Raw genomic sequence first — 24,301 nt, forward strand, 5'->3', positions numbered from 1 at the left:
CTGACAATTGCGCGGTCGTGCGACGTGGCTCCCAAACAAAATTGACGTCCTTTTTTTCCCACAAATAGAGCTTTCTTTTGGTGGTATTTGATCACCCCTGCGGTTTTTATTTTTTGCACTATAAACAAAAATAGAGCGACAATTTTTAAACGCATTATTTTTTACTTTTTGTTATAATATCCCCCAAAATTTTAAAAAAAAACATTTTTTCCCTCAGTTTAGGCCGATATGTATTCTTCTACATATTTTTGGTAAAAAAAATCGCAATAAGCGATTATTGATTGGTTTGCACAAAAGTTATAGCGTTTAATAAATGGGGATAGTTTTATGGCATTTTTATTAATAATTTTTTTTTTTTTTTTTTCTTTACTAGTAATGGCGGCGTGCAGCGATCTTTTTTTTTTTTTTTTTTTTTTTGTGACTGCGACATTGCAGCGGACACATCAGACATTTTTGACACATTTTTGGGATCAGGGATCATTGTCATTTATACAGTAATCACTGCTATATAAATGCAGTGATTCCTGTGTAAATGACACTGGCAGTGAAGGGGTTAAGTGTTCCTAGGGGTGTGTTACTAACTGTGGGGGGTTGGGCTTTTATTTAGTGAACACTGATCTCTGCTCCAATCACATGGAGCAGAGATCAGCGTCACTAGTTGCTAGGCAGAATGTGAAAATGCTGTTTACACGGCATTTCCTCCATTCAGCTGTCCCGTAAGACGATCGCGGGTATGCCCACGGCGATCGAGTCTGCGGGACCCGCGACCGGACTCACGGGGGTCCCGACCAGCACGCGAGCGATGGCAGGGCGGCATTGAAGATTGGACGTACCTGTACACCAATATGCCTGCCCGTGCCATTCTGCCGACGTACATCGGCGTGCGCTGGTCGGGAACCGGTCAAACACCTTCCTGCCCAGACCAATTTTGAGCTTTCAGCGCTGTCACACATTGAATGAAAATTGCGCAGTCATGCTACACTGTACCCAAATGAAATGTTTATCTTTTTTTTCCCCACAAATAGAGCTTTATTTTGGTGGTATTTGATCACTTCTACGGTTTTTATTTTTTGCTAAACAAATAAGACTTAAAATTTTTATTTTTTTGTTTGTTTCAAAACTTTGTAAATAAGTACGTTTTCTCCTTCACTGGTGGGCACTGATGGGGCTGCACTTACGGGCTCTGATAGGTGGCACTGATGGGGCTGCACTGACGGGCACTGATAGGTGGCACTGATGGGGCTGCACTGACGGGCACTGATAGGTGGCACTGATGGGGCTGCACTGACGGGCACTGATAGGTGGCACTGATGGGGCTGCACTGACGGGCACTGATAGGTGGCACTGATGGGTGACATGGATGGGCACGGATAGCTGGCACGGATGGGCACTGATAGGCGGCATTATATTGTTTTATTTTGTACTGATGGATTCCAATCAGTGCCAAACAATAATGCATGCCAATTAGTGATGCCCATTGTGGGCACTGGTTGGAATCCCTGGTGGTCTACGGTGGCATACCTGGTGCTGGGCATCCCTTGTGGTCTGGTGGCCTCCCTGGTTGTCCAGTGTGGACAGCTTTCATATATGCGTTCGCTTCTGCACGCAAGCTTGGCGGGACAGGGCGCATTTAAAAAAATTTTTTTTTCTTATTTTAACTTTTATTTTTATTTTTTTTCACTGTTCTTTTAAAAAAAAAATGTGTGTCACTTTTATTCCTATTACAAGGAATGTAAAAATCCCTTGTAATAGAAAAAAGCATGACAGGTCCTCTTATATATTAGATATGGGGTCAGAGAGACCTCACATCTCATATTTACACTAAAATGCAATTTAAAAAAAAATCGTCATTTGAAAAAAATAAAACAAATAAAATGTCCCTCTAAGAGCTATGAGCAATGACTTGGAGACAGGTGGGGGGGCTGGAGGCGCTATCTTCCCCTCACTCGTCTCCATGTCAGGCCAGGGACAGGTCCAGATCGCCGTCACGGACCTGGCTCCTAACTTTTTTAGCTGGCTCCTAGATTCCAAGCAAATTTGTCAACCCCTGAACTAATCGATTATGAAAATTAATTATTTGCAGCAATAATATCTCTATATATCTCCTATATCTGTTTTTGCATGTTAATAAGAATTACCTTTCCTTCTTAATCTGTTTTTTTCTGTAAAATGCAATATGGCTACCTGGAGGTGTTCTCTATACAAAATGTGTACAGAACACCCTCCAGAAACATAATTTCCTGCTTGTGAGATTGACTCACTGATTTTCTCAGAAGTCTGCACTAAGAATCAACTCAGATTTTTGACATCCCCTGCAAAAAAAAAAAAAATTTGGTAAGCTACTCTCAATAGGAAATGATATCTAAAGAGATGCAGACACTACAATTTTCCTCATTAGAGCCTCGTAGATGCAGCACCTGGTTGATAATTATGAAACCACTCCCATTAGACTCACTCAGCACAGAGAAACAATGATTTCTTCAGAATAACAAAAGGTTGGAATCTTCAACAGCTTGTTTTGTATAGAGGATTGGAATACTTGCCTGCTTCTGCTTATGACAGATTCTCTTCGCTTACTGACCAGTCACAACTCTTTGATGTCATTACGTGCAATTAAAGGATAAATATACTAAATGCACCGTTTTGCAGGTAAAAACTGTACATGCATTATTTTTTTTATTTTTTTAGCCTGTAAATCTGCAAACTTCATTTGCATCTGCCTGCTCCATATGAGTTATGAGCAGACATATACATTGACAAGAGGAAGTGAAAATTAACTACCAGAGCACTCCAACAGCCCCATGGTAGTTCATTGAGAACTACAAGCCGACAGCTGCAATGGTTGTCAGTACTTGTAGTTTCCCATTCACAGAAATCTGTGAATGACGCAGCTGTCAGAACCGTGACAGCGGGTGCCTGGACAAGATGCCCGCTCACTGACGGTGAGGGGAGAGAGGCTACAGCTGCTGGATTATATTACGTGTTCCACCCTAGATACTAAATATGGGTCGATTCTGTAACCTGTTCCAAAAGGTAAACTTATCCCGTTAAGGACCAGCATTCCTGGATTGTATGTGAGAACACCAAGAGTCTACCCACATTCTGACAACATCGGACAGTAAGGAAGAGCTGGGGGAGTAAGGAATATGATAAGTAATTCACCTTACTCTTCATCCAGTAGACATAATGAGCAGTAATTAACCCTTGCAGTGCAGTAGGGGACTCACTACAAGGCAAACTTTGTTTCCAGCACATAGTTTACCTTTACCAAAAAACTGCCTTATAAGGGTAAGGGGTTCCTGTAGATAAAAACAAGCTGTGCAGCTCTGATTAAAGCTGTGGGCTGAATGGGGGAAAAAAAAGATTCCTGCATCCATACCAGCAAGGGGGATGCAGGAATCTCTCCCACTGTTATATTTTGACAACAGGAACTTCTCCCCTGCCAGTATACATTATTCAGCGCAGAGGCTCATCTAATGCATGTTTTCCAACAGGACTGTTTCATAGAAGATGATTGAACAATTGGCTTCTGTTGGAACAGCGAGGGCTACGCACAGATTGAATTTTGATTGTACTCTGCTTAAAGTTGGGTAATGCTTTTGCTATAGGTGTAGGACATTTACATACCTCCCAAGGGCCTGTCAGAAAAACTGCCAGAGATGGAATTCTCATCCTGCCTTGTTGCTAGGATGTTGCTAAGATGCTCCCAGCTATTACAGCTCACCTCCACCATCACAGGAGCGAGTTCTTAAACCTCTGCACATGTATGGTTCACTACTTCTGCTTTCTCAGCATCGATGTCCTCCGAGTTACTGTGACAGGGGAGAGAGCACATGTGAAGGGGTCTGAATTAGCCAGTAATGTCTTCGCAACATCCTAGCAACAAGGCAGGATAGGATTATGCCATCTCTGGCAGTTTTTCAGTCAGGCTTCTAGGGGTGCGTAAATGCTTACACCTATAGAGATGGCAGTGTTTAACATTAGCCAGAGCTGCACATTGTTTTTATCTACAGGTACCCCTTAACTGCATAAGCAATTGTTTGATAAAGGTGAACTAACACTCTGTTTTGCTGGAAGCTTTAAGGCATAAATCCCAAATATACCGTATATACTCGAGTATAGGCCGACCCGAATATAAGCCGAGGTCCCCAATTTACCCCCAAAAAAACTGGAAAAAATTATTGACTCGTGTATAAGCCGAGGGTGAGACATGCCTGTCCATCCCTGTGTGTCGTCCATCCCTGTGTGTGTCCATGCATCCGTGTGTGTGTGTGTCCATGCATCCGTGTGTGTGTGTCCATGCATCCGTGTGTGTGTGTGTGTGTCCATGCATCCGTGTGTGTGTCCATCCATCCCTGTGTGTGTGCATGCATCCGTGTGTGTGTGTGTGTGTGTGTCCATGCATCCGTGTGTGTCCATCCATCCCTGTGTGTGCATGCATCCGTGTGTGTGTGTGTGTGTGTGTGTGTGTGTGTCCGTGCAGCCTACCTGTGTCCGTCCCGGCCTGTGTCCGTCCCGGCCTGCGTCCCGTCCCGGCCTGCGTCCCGTCCCGGCCTGCGTCCCGTCCCGGCCTGCGTCCCGTCCCGGCCTGCGTCCCGGCCTGCGTCCCGTCCCGGCCTGCGTCCCGGCCCGTCCCGCAGCTCTTCGTCGGTGGCCATTCTAGGATTCAAAAGCCGCGCCTCCGTCGGTGATAGGCGGAACACTCAATTTCCCACTGACTGCTGGGAAATTGAGTGTTCCGCCTATCGGATGTCCGTGATAGGCGGAACACTCAATTTCCCAGCAGTCAGTGGTCCGCCTATCATGGACGTCCGCTCATCCTCATACTACGGACGAGGATGAGAGGACGTCCGTGATAGGCGGAACACAGACTGCTGGGAAATTCAGTGTTCCGCCTATCACAGGCGGAGACGGAGGCGCGGCCTTTGAATCCTAGAATGGCCGCTGTCTGTCTGCTCGACACGCTGATCGGGCAGACAGACAGCGATGACTCGAGTATAAGCCGAGGGGGGCACTTTCAGCCTCAAAAAAGAGGCTGAAAATCTCGGCTTATACTCGAGTATATACGGTAATCACTACTGTATAAAAGGCTAGTATACAGTGGGGATCGAAAGTTTGGGCACCCCAGGTAAAAATGTGTATTAATGTGCATAACGAAGCCAAGGAAAAATCTCCAAATGGCATCAAATTACAGATTAGACATTCTTATAATATGTCAAAAAAAGTTTTTTATTTCCATCATTTACACTTTCAAAATTACAGAAAACAAAAAAAAGGCGTCTGCAAAAGTTTGGGCACCCTGCAGAATTTATAGCATGCACTGCACCCTTTGCAAAGCTGAGACCTGCCAGTGTCATGGCTTGTTCTCAATCATCTTCTGGGAAGACCAGGTGATGTCAATCTCAAAGGTTTTAAATGGCCAGACTCATCTGACCTTGCCCCAACAATCAGCACCATGGGTTCTTCTAAGCAGTTGTCTAGAAAACTGAAAATAGTTGACGCTCACAAAGCTGGAGAAGGCTATAAGAAGATAGCAAAGCGTTTTCAGATGTCAATATCCTCTGTTCGGAATGTAATTAAGAAATGGCAGTCATCAGGAACAGTGGAAGTTAAAGCAAGATCTGGAAGACCAAGAAAAATATCAGACAGAACAGCTCGCAGGATTGTGAGAAAAGCAATTCGAAACCCACGTTTGACTGCACAATCCCTCCAGAAAGATCTGGCAGACACTGGAGTTGTGGTACACTATTCCACTAAGAGATACTTGTACAAATATGGTCTTCATGGAAGAGTCATCAGAAGAAAACCTCTTCTACGTCCTCACCACAAAAATCAGCATTTGAACTTTGCAAATGAACATATAGACAAACCTGAGGCATTTTGGAAACAAGTTCTGCGGACCGATGAGGTTAAAATAGAACTTTTTGGCCGGAATGAGCAAAGATACGTTTGGAGAAGAAAGGGCAGAGAATTTATTGAAAAGAATCTCTGTCCAACTGTTAAGCATGGGGGTGGATAAATCATGCGTTGGGGTTGTATTGCAGCCAGTGGCACAGGGAACATTTTGCGAATAGAAGGAAAAATGGATTCAATAAAATTTCAGCAAATTTTGGATGGTAACTTGATGCCATCTGTGAAAAAGCTGAAGTTAAAGAGAGGATGGCTTCTACAAATGGATAATGATCCTAAACACACCTCAAAATCCACAGGGGATTGCATCAAGAGGTGTAAACTGAAGGTTTTGCCATGGCCTTCACAATCTCCTGACCTCAACATTATTGAAAATCTATGGATAGACCTTAAAAGAGCAGTGTGTGACAGACAGCCCAGAAATCTCAAATAATTGGAACACTTTAGTAAGGAAGAATGGGCAAAGATACCTCAAACAAGAATTGAAAGACTCTTGGCTGGCTACAAAAAGCGTTTACAAGCTGTGATACTTGCCAAAGGGGGCAGTACAAGATATTAACTCTGCAGGGTTCCCAAACTTTTGCAGATGGCATTTTTTTGTTTTCTGTAATTTTGAAAGTGTAAATGATGGAAATAAAATCTAACTTTTTTTGACATATTATAAGAATGTCTAATCTGTAATTTGATGCCATTTGGAGATTTTGCTATCTTTCTTTGGCTTTGTTATGCACATTAATACACCTTTTTACCTGGGGTGCCCAAACTTTCGATCTCCACTGTATCTATGGGTGTAGTGTTTGGCCTATACAGTTCCACATGTTTTGTCCAGAGAATTCTCACACCTATTACATAATCTATGGAAGTATACATTTGCAGAGTCACATCCTGGCAGTAACAAATGTGGATTCATGTTGGCTGATGGATGCCAGTTATATAATACATAACTTACTGCATTGCTCAGATAAGTGAATTGGCCATCGTGCTTCAGACAGGATAACATCCTTCTTTTTATACATCTTCTCTCGATCATCATAATGTACACCTTAAAGTGGTTGTAAACCCTTACAACACACTTTGACCTACAGGTAAGCCTAGATTAAGGCTTACCTGTAGGTCCAAGAAATATATAATTTGCCGAAAGACAGGCACCGCGATGCATAGTAGTCCATTATGCTTTATCTTTGCAGAGAATGAAAGAGGAAGTAAACTCATCAGGGTTTACTTCCTCTTTAATTTGCCAACTTGCTTATTATCATGTTCTAATTGCACAGTTATTTCAATGTAGTTATAACAGCCAGGGAAGGTAAATTTTAGCTAAGCTGTGTTTGGAAATCCTGCGCTTCTACTCCGGGAACAAAGAAGAGAAGGCAGAACAATCGGGCCCAGTTACAGTGAGCTGAAGTGTAATACGCACCATGAAAGGTGATACGATTGCAGAATTTCCTTTCTCCTAGATGCAGTTATATTCTAGGAAAGCTGTTCTTCTAGTAAAGCAGAAGTACATATTGTCTCTCACAGAATTCTTCCTTTTTTTGCTAATTATTGCACACATCCATAGCTTTTGTCTTTTATAAGTGAAAAACAGTTCAGCAAAAGTCATGCTTGTCATGCTGCCAAGTTAGAGGAACTACATTGTATCTGAGCACCACAAACTCAAAGAAAACTCCCTATCCATCCATGTATCCATGCTTTATTTTGCTGATAAATCACTTTGAAAAACAATCATGTTGGAAAACACAATTTTTTTTTTTTTTATAAAACAAGTATTTGTTACTTGTAAGCTGCGTATAAGCCATTGGGAGAATCTTGCTTTTTGTTATGTATGACATAATTTGCCTAGGCACCAGGCAGTAACTGGGAAAAAAAAGTTTAAAGCAAGTAAATATGATAAACTTTCCTATCTGTTTACTAATGCCAGCAGCATAGGAATTAAAATAGTGAATCCCTGTATTTGCATGTGCCAACGTCATGTGGCACATGCACACTTAAGACAACTGAAGCAATGGCGCTATATGCCATTGCTTCAGTTGTACTGTGCAATTCCCACGTGCATGCGTGGAGTAACATCATCGAGGCTCTGGCTAATCACAGCGCTGGAGCCGCGATACCCGGAAGTCACTCCAGGACAACATGTCGGAGGGGGAGACGTGGACCGATGCGTGGGGTTCGATCTGAGTGATCTAAGTGATACATAATTGGCTAATATGCTGTAATTTGGTAGTTGCTACGCTAAAGTTATGCAAGCGGAAATCTCTATTCCTAGCTCATTAACGTTTTAGATTCACGGACAAACACCATACAGGGAAATAAATAAAGCTTGAGCATAATGAGTTTACAGTTGCTAAACTTTTATTTAAAAAGTGTTGAGCAATGAATCAGATGTTCCTTTTTTATTTTCATAACTGCACTAGAAAAATGACTGGGTAAAATACAAGCAATGTATTTATTTGCTCTGTGACACATTGATGACACCTTTTTAAAACCTTTTTTTGTGCACATCCACTCTATATTATCAGGCCAAAGCCTAAATTTAATGGCACATCATGAGTCACGGCTGTGTACATATAGTTTAAGGACCGTTCTATCAAGTTTATGGAGAGATTTTCATAAACTCCCAAGATGATTTTACGGTGGTTATTTTTAGGCTCCTTCCCTAACACCTGCTGTACAATTTTCTCATCTGCCCACATATTCTGCCAATAAGCAATATAAGGGCCATATAAAAGAAGGCATTCTTCGACAATTTTGTCAACTGAACCTTTTTGACCACTTTATCACATCTCTGCAACATAAATGCCTCGTAGGCTTTCTTAAAACCATAGGTCAACACTAGTGTGAGTGTTCTAAAAAAAAAAAAAAAAAAGGCTTCTTTAATTTATAATTTCTATTCTGAACATGTGTGACTGTCCCTGACTTTGTGTTCTCCCAGAGGGATGAGCTTTTAAGTTACTAGCAAAAGGCTCAGCAAAAAGATGCCACATCTCTCAGAAGTGTTGCTGACACATTTAAATACTTTGCTCAAGAAAGTGATTTGTCAACTGTAGGACTTAGTTTTCTCAGGGTCAACTCTCAACTATAGGACAGGGTTTTCTCAGGGTCTGTCCACACACAGTATGCATCACATTCTGCTCAGATCCTGAACAGATACTTGCCACACATACACTGTTACACCTACATCCACCTGTTCTGCTTGGCCACTGTTCATACATCTGCAGCTGTCAATATGGCTCTGGTGCACTGCTTTCTAGGGTAGTGGTGCATGTGCAGTAGTGAACAAGAAGCTCATGGAGCATACTCATAGCAGACCTCACCTGAGCTAGAGTCCTATTAAACAAAAAGAATACACATGAACCACATGAATTATTATGCCAAAGGTAAATCTACCAAGGGACCTAATGAAAACGTGGCAACTTTTCCAAACACACTAAGCATATGAGACATTTTGAGCATATGGAGCACTCTGCTGGTCAGGGGAGGGCTGGGCCAGGGAGCAGAGATGCAATTGCCCCCTAGGCTGCTCTGATATGCAGTGGCAAAGGCTGCTGTGTCGTCAGCTCAAAACCGCAACATGCACAGTTCTTGAGCTGGCCGAGTCCAGTACTGTGAGCCAGCGATGTCTTCATGTCAGGGCTGACGGTCTGTGTTACACAGCACAGCCCCGCCCAGCCCCTCCCTACTCCACACCATTGGCTGGCAGAGGCTGGACCTGCTCTCTGCTCAATCTGAGCAGTTGGCTGGAATCCAGTGAGGCTCCTGGGAGGCTGGGACCATCCAAGTAAGTGAGCTGCTCCTCCTTGCAGCCAAAGAGTTTTTTTTTCTAGCAGCCTGTGCCAGTACCTTGCTCTCCTAGGGCTAGGTGGTATGATGAGGGCTCTCACTGACATGCTGCAGTTTGGCTGCAGTGCTGGTGTACTGGCAGTCATCCTGCATGTTGCCCCTGGGACATAGAGGATGCACATTTTTACTGCATGTTCTGAAAGTGCACAAAACGTCCTGCATGCTGCATGTTTGGTGCACTTTCAGAACATGCAGCAACAATGAGTAACCTAAAAAGTCTGAGTGGGTGTGACACCCGCCAGTACACCCGCACTGCAGCCAAACAGCAGCACACCAGTGTGAGCCTAAATGCTTGTATTCACTTGCAGCAGCCACTGCCACTCGTCTGAAAAGTGATCCATGCTCGGGTCATTTTCAGAGGCATTTGACAGGCAGTGAATAGTTGATATCACATTTCATCCCTGCCTGCTTTAACCCCCCTAAATGCCAATCCCTGCAGGTAATGACACAGTTCACTTTGAACTCCACCTTATTTCCATTACTCTCTGTAGGTATTAGATGTGGTCTCACCTTTTTGTTTGCACATCTAATACCAAAGCGTACTTTCACACTGGGGCGGTAGTGGTACAGCGCTGCTCGTTTTAGTGGCGCTTTATCATTGTTTTAGTGGGGGCACTTTTAACCCCCACTAGTGGCCAAAGAAAGTGTTAAAAAGGGCAGTGTTACATTCATTTCAATAGGCTGTGCACCTCTCCCAAACTGCCCCAATAATGCTGCTTGCTGGACTTTTCAGAATGTCCTTCAAGCGCACCACCCCAGTGGGAAACCTGGGGTGGCATAAGAAGCGCTTTACAGGTGCTATTTTTTAGCACTAAAACGCCTGTACAGCGCCTTCAGTGTTAAAGGACCCTAAAGAGAGTTCTGGAAATAAGGTGGAGTTCAAAGTGAATTTCTACACCTAAGTGGAGCCCCCCTTTCAGAAAATTTGAGGATATTATTAAACCCAGAGACTGGTGGACTTAGGCCACAATAGACAGATTGAAATTCTGCCGGTTCAGCAGATATTTCAATCTATCTCTGTGCAGACTGGTTGTACAGAATTTGACTCCATCAACTGACAGTACAACCAGCGTGTCTTTATGTTTTTTAGCGATCAGTGCTGGCTGCTATAGCTGCCAGCAGTGATCACTGTATTCTGATGGCTTGGAAACTTTCACCTCAGAGCACACACCGACACACGGCTCTTACCGAAGCTTGGTAATTCAAGTTCTGGGCTTCCCTATCATTACAGCCCTGTGGGGCTGTGACCAAGTCTGGACAAGAGCTGGGATATGACATTACTTACCTCATATCCCTGCCACTCCTAAACCTGCTCCAATGCAGCACCAGGCCCATAATGCCCTTAATCTGGCCTGTGCTCCGGCATGCGCCTGCATGTCCATTTCTTACTATCCGCAATTGAGACAGGAGGAGCCTGCACCCTGATGAATCTGGTGTTCATGCCGGGGAGACAGCAGGACTTGCGTGTTTAGCCTGCTGCGCTCACTGTGACTCTCAGCTACTCTGCTTGCTTGGCTTGCCCAGTGGTGTGGTGCTCACTCACCAGAGAAGCTCCGGACTCCACAGGTAGTGCTTAGTGTGGTGTAGTGACAGCACGGTCTTTAGTCTTCATCTTCCTGCAGTCTCATTGGTCTGTGTACTGGGTGTGGGGAAGGGGCCAGCTCTTTTTCTCAGTCTCCCTGGGGGCAATCATGCAGTCTCTTTCTGAGAGACTGCTCCATTCTCTGAGAGACTGCTCCACTTCACACTGCCTGTACAGAGACTGACTGCTTCACAGTGCCTGCACAGAAAGTGACTGCTCTCTCTGTGCAGGCAGTGTGAAGCGAGGTCTCTCTCTGTGGAGGCAGTGTGAAGCGAGGTCTCTCTCTGTGGAGGCAGTGTGAAGCGGGGTCTCTCTCTGTGGAGGCAGTGCGAAGCGCGGTCTCTCTGTGGAGGCAGTGCGAAGCGGGGTCTCTCTCTGTGGAGGCAGTGTGAAGCGGGGTCTCTCTCTGTGGAGGCAGTGTGAAGCGGGGTCTCTCTCTGTGGAGGCAGTGTGAAGCGGGGTCTCTCTCTGTGGAGGCAGTGTGAAGCGGGGTCTCTCTGTGGAGGCAGTGTGAAGCGGTCTCTCTCTGTGGAGGCAGTGTGAAGCGGGGTCTCTCTCTGTGGAGGCAGTGTGAAGCGGTCTCTCTCTGTGCAGGCAGTGTGAAGCGGTCTCTCTCTGTGCAGGCAGTGTGAAGCGGGGTCTCTCTCTGTGGAGGCAGTGTGAAGCGGTCTCTCTCTGTGCAGGCAGTGTGAAGCGGTCTCTCTCTGTGCAGGCAGTGTGAAGCGGTCTCTCTCTGTGCAGGCAGTGTGAAGCGGTCTCTCTCTGTGCAGGCAGTGTGAAGCGGTCTCTCTCTGTGCAGGCAGTGTGAAGCGGTCTCTCTCTGTGCAGGCAGTGTGAAGCGGTCTCTCTCTGTGCAGGCAGTGTGAAGCGGTCTCTCTCTGTGCAGGCAGTGTGAAGCGGTGTCTCTCTCTGTGGTGGCAGTGTGAAGCGGGGTCTCTCTCTGTGGTGGCAGTGTGAAGCGGGGTCTCTCTCTGTGGAGGCAGTGTGAAGCGGGGTCTCTCTCTGTGGAGGCAGTGTGAAGCGGGGTCTCTCTCTGTGGAGGCAGTGTGAAGCGGGGTCTCTCTCTGTGGAGGCAGTGTGAAGCGGGGTCTCTCTCTGTGGAGGCAGTGTGAAGCGGGGTCTCTCTCTGTGCAGGCAGTGTGAAGCGGGGTCTCTCTCTGTGCAGGCAGTGTGAAGCGGGGTCTCTCTCTGTGCAGGCAGTGTGAAGCGGGGTCTCTCTCTGTGCAGGCAGTGTGAAGCGGGGTCTCTCTCTGTGCAGGCAGTGTGAAGCGGGGTCTCTCTCTGTGCAGGCAGTGTGAAGCGGGGTCTCTCTCTGTGCAGGCAGTGTGAAGCGGTGTCTCTCTCTGTGCAGGCAGTGTGAAGCGGTGTCTCTCTCTGTGCAGGCAGTGTGAAGCGGTGTCTCTCTCTGTGCAGGCAGTGTGAAGCGGGGTCTCTCTCTGTGCAGGCAGTGTGAAGCGGGGTCTCTCTCTGTGCAGGCAGTGTGAAGCGGGGTCTCTCTCTGTGCAGGCAGTGTGAAGCGGTCTCTCTCTGTGCAGGCAGTGTGAAGCGGTCTCTCTCTGTGCAGGCAGTGTGAAGCGAGGTCTGTGCAGGCAGTGTGAAGCGGTCTCTCTCTGTGCAGGCAGTGTGAAGCGAGGTCTGTGGAGGCAGTGTGAAGCGGGGTCTCTCTCTGTGGAGGCAGTGTGAAGCGGGGTCTCTCTCTGTGGAGGCAGTGTGAAGCGGGGTCTCTCTCTGTGGAGGCAGTGTGAAGCAGTCTCCCTCTCTCTCTGTACAGGGAATGTGGTGTAGATGGGTGGTGAGCTGATTCAGTGGTTCAATGGGCCACTTGACTGGACTTGCCCCCCAGGCCTAAGGCTGCCAGCCCTCCCCTGCTGCTGGTATATGTTAGGCCAAATAGTGCTTGTTTGCTAGGAACATGTCAAGCATATTTGAACACTGCTAGTGATGATCATATAGGGCCCTGTACCAGGGTTATGTTGGCCAAATGGCTTATGGTGTTCCCTGCTGCCAGGGACATTATAAGCACATGAAGGACTTGGTACTTTTTTCACAAAGTGGGAACTCTGATAGGTAAATATAAAGCATATAAAGCACACTGTCTATGAAATGCAGAGCGCAAAGGACACAGACTTTTTGCCAGATACACATGTATAGGAAGATAAGATTCTTGTCAATTTATTAGAATTTATGTGTTTGTACATTTTTTCATGTGTGAAACAACATCATTTTTGGCAGCTCACAGTCAAACTATACGTTTCCCCCCCTGACATAAGGTAGTATCAGCTTGGTAAGTTTTGCTTGAGTTCATGTTTTCCAGGGATGCAGTGCCTTGCAAAAGTATTCACCCCCTTAGCTTTTTACCTTTTTTGTTACATTACAGTCTTTAGTTCATTGTTTTTTTTTTTGTTTTTTTTTTTATCTGAATTATATGTGATGGATCAGAACACAATAGTCTAAGTTGGTGAAGTAAAATTAGAAAAAATATATACATAAAATATTTTTTAGAAATAAAAAACTGATAATTGGTATGTGCGTATGTATTCACCCCCTTTTGTTATGAAGCCCATAAAAAGCTCTGGTGCAACCATTTACCTTCAGAAGTCACATAGTGAAATGATGTCCACCTGTGTGTAATCTAAGTGTCACATGAGCTGTCATTACATATACACACCTTTTTGAAAGGCCCCCTTAGGCTGCAACACCGAAGCGAGAGGCACCACTAACCAAGCATTGCCATGAAGACTAAGGAACTCTCCAAACAAGTAAGGGACAATGTTGTTGAGAAGTACAAGTGAGGGTTGGGTTATAAAAAAATAAATATCCAAATCTTTGATCCCTAGGCGCGCCATCAAATCTATCATAACTAAATCTATCATAACCAAATGGAAAGAACATGGCACAACAGCAAACTCGTCAAGAGACAGCCGCACACCAAAACACAGACCAAGCAAGGGGGGGGGGGGTGCATTAATCAGAGAAGCAGCACAGAGACCTAAGGTAACCCTGGAGGAGCTTCAGAGTTCCACAGCAGAGACTGGAGCATTTGTACATAGGAGGACAATAAGCCGCACGCTCCATAGAGTTGGGCTTTATGGCAGAGTGGCCAGAAGAAAGCCCATGCTTTCAGCAAAAAACAAAATGGCATGTCTTGAGTTTGCGAAAAGGCATGTGGAAGACTCCCAAATGTATGGAGGAAGGTGCTCTGGTCTGATGAGACTAAAACTTTTTGGCCATCAAAGAAAGCACTATGTCTGGTGCAAACCCAACACATCACCCAAAGAACACCATCCCCACAGTGAAACTTGTTGGTGGCAGCATCATGCTGTGGGGATGTTTTTCAGCAGTCGGGAATGGGAAACTGGTCAGAGTTGAGAGAAAGATGGATGGTGCTATATACAGGGATATTCTCAAGCAAAACCTGTACCACTCTGTGTGTGATTTGAGGCTAGGATGGAGGTTCACCTTCCAGCAGGACAATGACCCCAAACACACTGCTAAAGCAACACTTGAGTGGTTTAAGGGGAAACATGTAAATGTGTTGGAATGGCCTAGACAAAGCCCAGACCTCATTCCAATAGAAAAATCTGTGGTCAGACCTAAAGGTTGCTGTTCACAAGCGCAAACCATCCAACTTGAAAGAGCTGGAGCAGTTTTGCAAGGAGGAATGGGCAAAAATCCCAGTGGTAAGATGTGGCCAACTCATAGGGACTTATCCAAGGCAACTTTGAGCTGTGATATCCGCAAAAGGTGGCTCTACAAAGTATTGACTTTAGGGGGGTGATTAGTTATGCACATTGACTTTTTCTGTTGTTTTGTCCTATTTGTTGTTTGCTTCACAATAAAAAAAAAAAAAAAATATCAAAGAAGTGGGCATGTTATGTAAATTAAATGATGCAAATCCTCAAACAATCCATGTTCCAGGTTGTGAGGCAACAAACACGAAAAATGCCAATGGGGGTGAATACTTTTGCAAGGCACTGCATATAATGCAGAAACTGACCAGACAGGTACCGAGCTCTTACCAAAAAGCTTATGAGCCACAACAAAATTACTCTCAAACCTTTTTCCTACTTGGCTATTTGGACTTTCCGTTCAAAAGGCTCACCTTTTTAGCTTGAATATTCTCAGAGGTTAGACTGTAAACTTATCTCACTTAAGGCCGGGTTCACACCGCTGCGATGCGGGAATGCCGCGAATCCGCTGCGTTTTCCCGCATCGCATTACTCCCGCCGGCAGTTCACACTGCCCTATGCGGACGGCTGGGAGTGTCAATGATATGTTAATGACACCCCCAGATCCGTCCGCATATCGCAGTGCCATCTGCCGACTCGCACAGGAATCGGATCGCATGGTGTGAACCCCCATGCGATCCGATTCTGTTGCGGACCAAAAAAAGGGTCCCAAGCGAGTTTGCTGCAGGAGCGATGCGAATTCAGCCATACTATCTGTATGGCTGTACTCGCATCGCTACGTAGATTGGATGTGATTTGCGGTGCGAATCACATCCGGATCTCCCCCCGCAGCAGTGTGAACCCAGCCTAAATCTGAATTTGAACGCTTTAAAAATAATCTGCCATTGCACATTCTCATTTTATGGAAGACTACTTTTCCATGCTCTGGGATGAGTCCTGCTAAGTCCAAAAATTTAGGTCATAGGGGAAAAGATGCACAAACTGACATTAAGCAGTGTAAAAGCAGTCTTGGAATATGTTATTCATATCTCAAAAGATAACATGCAACTAGTTCCTGCATTACAAAATTAAGATGAAAAAATGGCTTTTGCATGCCATTATAATTATTTTGCAATTTTCTGTTAAAATGTAAAAGACGGTTTAAATGGAAAACTGCTCCAAAGAATAGTGCTTTCTATATATAGAATACTCACTTTCAACTTTAGTAGTCAGGTGATGAAATGGGAACATGGGTTAGTGCACTTTTTGCTATTAGTTATTGCATTTTGTAGTACAAATAAATAAGCAGGAATATGTGATTTACTGTACTTACCACATTGGTAGTATAGAAGGATGATCTTTATAAAAAGGAGCGTACTTATTCCTGGCTTGTCCATTTCTCATATGACTTGATTTTACTGGGTTGAAGGAGGAAGTGAGTAAGTAAAAGCAAGCGTGATAGACCCATGTCTTGGTGTTGGGACACTTCCTGGCTGCGCTTTAGAAAATATATATTTTTTTTTTTATGTCCTACTTCTCTTTTATTCTGAGAAACCTATTTGAGGATCCAGATGTTAATAGCATAGTTGTATAAACTTGGTATATAACAGTTGCAAATATACTTCTACAACTGCACAATATTTTTTTCTAGTTTAGAACACATTTTCTAAGACACACACCTATTGTAGATCTAAATTGGCTACTAGAATAAGAATTGGTCTACAATGGAATTTAAGCTAGACATTCATGGATCAAAATTCAGCCAGTTCATGTATGGACATGCTGGTTGTAATACATGTTGATCTTTCGATTGACTTGTGTGTAGCCACCTTTTGTCAAATTTTTTTTTCCCCAAATGATCAGTGCCACCGGCAACACTGATCATTGTCTTTTTTTTTTTTTTTTTTTTTTTTTTTTTTAATATATATATTTTTTTTAATTCAGCCTGCTGCTTGAACAAAAAAAAATATATCAATGTATGGGCAGCCTTAGGATCATTAAGATCCATTTAAGATGAGATCTTTCTACATACAATTTTTTCTCATGTGTCCCCTAACTGAAAAAAAAAAATAAAAAAAAACTTAAGACCTCATTAACTCTGGAAATGAGATGCGTGTGTGTGTGTGTGTGTGTGTGTGTGTGTGTGTGTGTGTGTATATATTCAAATATAGGACATTTCTAAATGCATATAAATGCATGTAATGATTGTAAATGGTATAATTCACGCTGTGCATTTACCTGCATCGTGAGGCAGATAAGATACTGTGTTTAAGCGTGTGTAAATGAGAGTACGTTTAGGCATAAAGTTTTATACTTCCCATATAGTTTCTCCTGTGTTTAAATGAACCAAATGCAGGAGGCTAGTGAGAATGTAGTTTAAGGCTATTCATGCAGTTTTTAGATTTCTCTTTTTCAGCCCATCATGGATGGTGGAATCTGCCCTGCATCCCTACAGTATTCTGACAGCCGCTACTACCGCAGTAGTCAGAATACTCAAATAGTGACCATATCTGATTGCCTGCAGTCACCGTTCGGGCCAGAATTTTCCACTTGTCTTATTTTAGATTTTCAGATTAAAATTTGTTGAGCCAGGTAGTGGCTTTGTGGTTACCCACTGCTCAAATTGTAGCGGATTAAGCAGGAATTGGCAAAACTTGAACCTTGTATGGCCTGCATAAACAATTGTGCTAAATAAGTATTCTATTAAAGCAATATGTACAGCATTACTGTCAAGAATAATATGTGTTCCATAAACCAGCTAGTAAGTCCATTCCACTAAGCTTGGATATGGCAGAGGTAGACTAGACAATGGTAGGGAGACTGCCCATTGCAATCTCTATTGTTCACACTGGTTTTACTGGTACCATGTCCCCTATTGGGATTTTTCTGCAATTTTATGGCATTGCATTTGGAAAAACTTTGTTTGGTTTCTACAGACAACCTACCCTTTTTTTCGCACCAAACCAGACGCAGGGAAATGTCCCTGCGTCTTATAGAGTGAATACTGACCAGACACCGCCCCTCCACCCCCCGTTGCCACCGCATGAGAATATCAGTGCTCGGCTCCTCTATGGTGGAGCGAGGACAGGATGTGAGGCGGATCCTTGCAGGGGCATGCCAAGGGAGAGTGGGTGGAGGCGGTCTGCCCAGGGTGCCAAAACATGGGGGGGGGGGGGGGACAGTGGCGTTGCTATGGTCAGTTGACACCCGCCAGATGTGACACCATCCCACAGCGGCGAGAGCCCTGGCTGTTGTTTTTTTTTTTTTTTTTCCCCTCAGCTGGAACACCCTGGGTGCTGTGGTCTGGTCCAGTCTCACTTCCTGCTCCTTCCACTGGAAGCTGCTGCTGCAGCTGGTTATAAGAGGGTGGGCTGCCCTGTCACCTGACCTGTTGTGGTAGAAGAGGTTGAAGGGATGTTTATGTCTGGTTTTCTGGATGCTGTCAACTTACAAAAAAACTAATTTACTTAGGAAGTCTAGGCCAGTCTAGGGGCCCGCCTATATGATGATGTGAAGGAAAAATCCTTTTCATTGCCAAAATATTTTTGCTTCATCCAAAGTCTTTTTGTGCACTTTTTACTCAAACCTACCAAACGTTGACTAGATGTACCAAATGATACAGTGCTTTCCAGTGCAAATGCAGAGTCTGGCGCTACCAGTTTTATGCAGTAATTTCCAGTGCAAATCCAAAGTCCAAGGCTGCTCATTTATATACAGTACTTTTTAGTACAAATCGGGACTCTAGTGCTACCAATTATATACAGTACTTCCCAGTACAAAACTGGAGTCTGAAACGACTGGTTTTAGAGTGCTTTCCAGTACAAACCTTTAGTCTGAGGCTACTAATTATGTACAGTACTTTCCAGTACAAGGCCAAAGTCTGCAGCTACAAAACAGTACTTTCCAGTGCAACTCCAAAGTCTAAGGCTAACAATTAAAGCAGTACTATCCAGTACAAACCTGGAGTCTGAGGCAACCAATTAGATACAGTGCATTCCAGGTCTAAACTGAAGTCCGAGGCTGTCCATTATATACAGTACTTTCCAGTACAAATCCAGAATCCAGATTCTAGGGCAATTTCTAAAACTTAACATTATAACATACCTGGAACAAAATGCACTCTGTAGATGGTCTTTTGTTTGCATCAGAACGGCTTCTCTCATGTACGTCAGTGGAAATCCAAAAGAAAAAAGCTTGATGCAGATTTATACAGCTTAGGTGGTTAATTGCACCTGTCAATGAATTTGAGTAATCTCTAAAGTGTCCAAACTAATTTTTTAAAGCTGAAAAAAAACTGCATTTAGCACTGACACAAGCTCTAAATATGACAGATATTTCTGCATTATGTTTACTGATTTAAAGTTATTGGCCATCAAGTGCCTATACATATTTCTAACTGCTAAAAATGTTGTATTTTAAACCAATTTTACCAATGTACACCTCCATAAGTGGCCCTCCTGGTTTATGAAATTACACTACCACTTAGATATTCTTTTGCAGCATATTTATTATACAATTTTATGAACAATCCTGAAGTTCAGCATGGGTGTTGAAAGAATAGATCATACAGATTTTGCTGTACTTATGTATAACAAAATTGTCTAAAGATTTATACCTGAGTCAAGACCAGTAGGGCACAATCTTCCTAGGTGGGAATGGCTTCAAATTTAGTTTGTTCGAATGGGAAATTGGTGTACAGACACAAACCATGCCTGCTGTGATTGTATTTCCATTTGCCAACTGCCCCACACAGATATACTGCTGCTTATCTATCTGATACCTGATCAGCATTTCCCGGTAGAGGGGCGTGCATGCGTCCTCCCGTCCGCCAGCCTGGCTATGCTGTGATTTGTTACAGTACAAGCTGCCATCCAATGATTGATCGTCGGCACTTGCTGATCATCTTGTCATTCAGGGAAAGGAACTCTGTGTTGTAAACAACACAAAGCTCTGAACACCGCCAGGCAATCTTGCTGTTCTTTTAGCAGCAAGATCGCTTGGTAACAGCAGCACATAACACACAATGAACATTGTTAGGCACACATTTAATCCCTTGATCACCCTTAGATGGTAGCCCCTTCCCAGCCAGTGTCAGTACAGTGACAGTGTATAGTATTAGCTAAGATCACTGTGTTAGTGTCACTGTTGATATAGTGACAGTTGGTGTACCCCCCAGCCAGTGTCAGATTGGCCACCATACTATCACAGGCCCACTATAAGTCACTGATCACTGCCATTACTAGTATATTAAAAATAAATTTCCAGTATCCATACCAGAAGCTATTACTTTCACCCAAACCAAATATACACTTCTTGTGATTCTATTTTACCAAAGACATGTAGCAGAATGCATTTTGGCTTGAATAGCAAAAAATGCTCTGGTCATGAAGGGGGTAAAATCTCCCGTAGGTCTCCAACCCCACCTGACCACCTTACCCTTGTCCCTACTCTTCCCTAACCTTCCTCTACCCCCCCCCCCCCCCCGGTCATCTTTTATCTACCCTTCTCTCCCGCGTTCTTTCTTTCTCTTCTACCTTGCTCTTCCTTTCTGATTCTCTATCCTTTTCTTACTCGCTGTTATACGGTTCCAAAATGATCTGGGCATGTTCCAAGGAAAAATCTTGTTTAGCAATCTATTCCCCGGGGGTGGGGGGGTGGAATATGAATCTTCTCTTTTGTATTGTATAATGTTCCTTCAGATGTGATCTTGTTTTGTGCTGTTTCCTACGCCATTTTGTTTCCTCAATATTTTTTTGATTCCATGATGCATACTTGCTAAATATATGTGAAAAAAAAATCTTCCAGAGTTCAAGTGGATTTTCAGTTTGCACACAGTTCCTAGCATACATTGCAGATACCTAAAACAAAAAACAATTATGCTCATGTTTCCTGACAGGTGGAAAGTGGGAGAAACCAGCCGAGATCATGCAGGTTAATGGGACCATGTGGGAAGAGCAAGTGAACAGCCTGGCTGATGTCTTTGAGGAAGCTGGATTCGCTGTGGAGACCTTTACCCGACTTCCATATTTATGTGAAGGAGACATGTATAATGACTATTATGTTTTGGATGATGCTGTCTTTGTTCTTCGGCCTGTGTAGACTTAACAGCTGGGGAATGAGAAGACCCCCAATGTTCCTACTGAGCCAAAATGCTGAAAAAAAACGACTTTTGTAGGAAAGCAAGAAATAATTCAAGGACAGCTTTTTACTGTATGTGCAACAGAACCATGCGTGTAATGCATATATATAAGTGTTGTATGTGTGTGTGTATTTCTGTATTTACAGAATTTCAGACAGGAAACCTTTTTTTAACCAAATCAACCGTGCTACCTTTTCAACAAAATGTGAACACATTTTTATGTGACTGGGATATTGTGTGCTGATGAAAAAATGTGCCATAAAACGTTCGTTAAAGGGTTACTAATCTAAAACACCACCTGACTTACAAAAATATTACAATGAATAACCTCTGAGCTACTACCATTAACTTGTGATGGACTCCCTGGGGCACCCTCTTGTCCAACATCATAGAGAATGTGTACCTACCGATCGCTTTCACGTGTTGGTACATCAAGTTAAATGCCTACAGTCCAAGCCATCCTTCAGACTCATTCAAGCCATGGCCAGAGAAACTTACCAGTGTGTAACTTGGAGACGATTGAAGCCATTGAATCAGCATGAAAGCCAAGCAGCTGGCATTTTCAGGAGGTCAGCAATGAATCTTTCTCAGCACAGGTTTCCTTTCAAAAAGGACATGGATAGAAATATGCTGTAACAAATATGGAATTGCTGACTTTGCAGGTTTCCAGGCTGTTATCCTTATCCCTACCTTATGAATCACTGAAAGGAAACAAGTATCCAGGACAGGTATTCAAACCTTGGCTTCATTCTTATTTAGGCAAAATTATTATTATTTTTTTGCCTGTGGTAGAGTGGATAACTGTTTCAAAGTATTTTATTGCTGTTTTATACCCATCTGAGGACATTCACCCTCTCTGGTGACCAATGCTACATGGACAACAAATCTGTCCTGGTAACAACTGTTTTAGGCAAGAAGTTCTACTCTCTCTTCCTGTTATAGTTATAACCATAAAGTTTTGGATTTAGTGGTGAAACCAGGAAAAACCTAACCTTTCAGTCACAATGATGTATTGCAATGCAGTTGCAGGGGTAGGCTGTGGAAGACCTAAGTGACACAGGGCAGGATTGCTATGCTATCACATTACATGCAGCCTGTTCAGTCTTAGTTTCTCTTGGTGCAGTTTTCTTTTTATGTGTTGGCTTGCTTTTTCCACCATGGTTCTTATATAGTTCATATTCCTATCTTACCCATTATATTAACGCACTGTTCGATAAAACCCTAAATCATAGTTGTGATGTTTTTACATATTTTTCTTTATTTATTCATCCTGTTCTACTTATTCATTATCTTTTTATAGAGACCCTCAATTATAAATTGATATCTACATCCCTATTTTACACTTAAAACACAGATATATTCGCTTGTGCATGGGGGCTACAGACTCAGGAGTATATTTGGGTTTTATTTATCCTGTTCATGATTTTAAAATCTATTTGTTGTTTTGATAATGCAAAAAGCCTATACATGTTATTTCCTTTAATATTCTGTGAGGCTGCAGATAATCTCTTGTTCTACATTAGCCATATTAGGACAGGGAGTGTCTTGCTACACTGTCTTCCTATGACTCATATTTATTAAAGAATTACTCCACTTTTGTGGGACAAACCAATAGGATGGCGTATACAATTGCTACGAAAGTCATATTTTTAATCGAATTCTATTAAAAATTACCCTTTTTTTTAATCTGCAGTGTTGTCATTTTCTGTAAATTGCAATGCAATTTGGCAACCTGGAGACAGTCTGTGCACAGACGGTGTACTGAACCACACACACACACGCACTTATGTGATTGGCTTACTGATATTCCCCGACGTCTGCAGTGAGATACCAATTTGATTTTGGGCCTTCCTTGCAATAAAGATGTAATTTTTGGTAAGGTACACCCACAAGAAAATCATGTCTAAAGGGATGCACATCGTGCTGCTTTCCTCATTCGAACCCTGCAAGTGCATCAGCTGATTGATAGTTATGAAATCACTCCAATTCACATTCAGTTTGCACATGGACACAATCAAACAGCTATTTCTTCAGAATAACAAAAGATAGGAATCTGCAACAAAGTTTTGTTAAAATCATTGCAATGTACATCTATCATCCAGAGGGGAATGTCTTTTTTTTTTTTTTTTCCTCAACAAAAGTGGAGTTACTCTTTACGCAGCAAATAACTGATCACTTTTCACATTTATAATACAAACCCCAGTTCAATTTTCTTCAGATTAAGCCTAATTTGGTACGAATTGCTACACATCTGGGATTCCTATTCCTCGGTGGGAAATAAATATCTTAGTGGCATTCAATGAGCCTCAGCTGTTTTTTTTGTAATTTTTGTCCTGGATATGGCATATACAAAAAAAAAAAAGATATGCCCAAACCTGCTGCTCACCCCTGCACCATTGCATACATTCACTGCACATCTAGCACTCTGAAAATCAGGATTTCATAATAATTTCCATCAACATCTGTTTATACCTTTCCTGAATGTGCTGAGCGATTCTAGGCTACCCTAGGGGTCCCTAAGTGTTTACTCAACAGAATATGAGGATAGTGGTTTGTCAGCAGTTTTATCTCATATTCTGTATATCTTCTTTAGCTCTGATAACTTGCTGAAATGACTATCTGGAAATGGTATCCATAGCTGTCATGATTAAGCCAAGTTGCATTTTAGGTTCATTGGCTATTTTATTTTATTTTTTAAAGAAAAACAAAATCAACTATTGCAATAAACGGTTAACATGAGAACAACTGTGAATTGTCAAACTGTTCGTTGTGATCAAGCTTGATTGCCAGTGAAAAGCATGTCTTTTAACCATGACAATAAAGAGTCCTAAGTCTGGAATATACATTTTTGGTATTAGAATGCAAAACAGCTAATGTTTTCTGTTTATCATGTTGTAACACATACTTTAAGGGAAGTGTGTATATATACATGTCATCAAAACTGTATAGGAGCCAAGTATCATTTTATAAAAAAGAAGTTCAGATGGAGGTATGTGTATCTAACCGCTTTATCTTTATGACCACTTGCAGGTTAAGTGAATAACATTCATTATCTTGTTACAATGTCATCTGAGAGGTGGTAGGCTATATTAGGCACCAAGTAAACATGTTGTCTCTGAAGTTGGTGTGTTAAAGGCAGAAACAATGGGCATTGCAGTTTGTTTT

The 24,301-nt window shown here is 43.0% G+C and overlaps 2 protein-coding genes across 2 annotated transcripts in view; one reads left to right on the forward strand and one right to left on the reverse strand.

Annotated features, from left to right (window-relative positions):
• The window catches only part of IGSF6 (immunoglobulin superfamily member 6), a 39,184-nt gene extending 22,702 nt beyond the window's left edge, over nucleotides 1-16,482 (reverse strand). The window contains exon 1 of the mRNA XM_077449008.1: nucleotides 16,331-16,482. Within this exon, the coding sequence (XP_077305134.1) occupies nucleotides 16,331-16,394 (64 nt within the window). The 5' untranslated portion in view covers nucleotides 16,395-16,482. The remainder of the gene's footprint in view (nucleotides 1-16,330) is intronic.
• METTL9 (methyltransferase 9, His-X-His N1(pi)-histidine) overlaps nucleotides 1-23,979 on the forward strand; it is an 89,008-nt gene extending 65,029 nt beyond the window's left edge. Inside the window, exon 5 of the mRNA XM_077449007.1 lies at nucleotides 20,894-23,979. Coding sequence (XP_077305133.1) covers nucleotides 20,894-21,096 — 203 coding nt within the window. The 3' untranslated portion in view covers nucleotides 21,097-23,979. The remainder of the gene's footprint in view (nucleotides 1-20,893) is intronic.
• Nucleotides 23,980-24,301: the final 322 nt, after the last annotated feature.

Source organism: Lithobates pipiens, unplaced genomic scaffold, assembly GCF_037356315.1.
Source record: "Lithobates pipiens isolate NorthernLeopardFrog02 unplaced genomic scaffold, aLitPip1_a1.2 Scaffold_22, whole genome shotgun sequence".
NCBI classification, from domain to species: domain Eukaryota; kingdom Metazoa; phylum Chordata; class Amphibia; order Anura; family Ranidae; genus Lithobates; species Lithobates pipiens.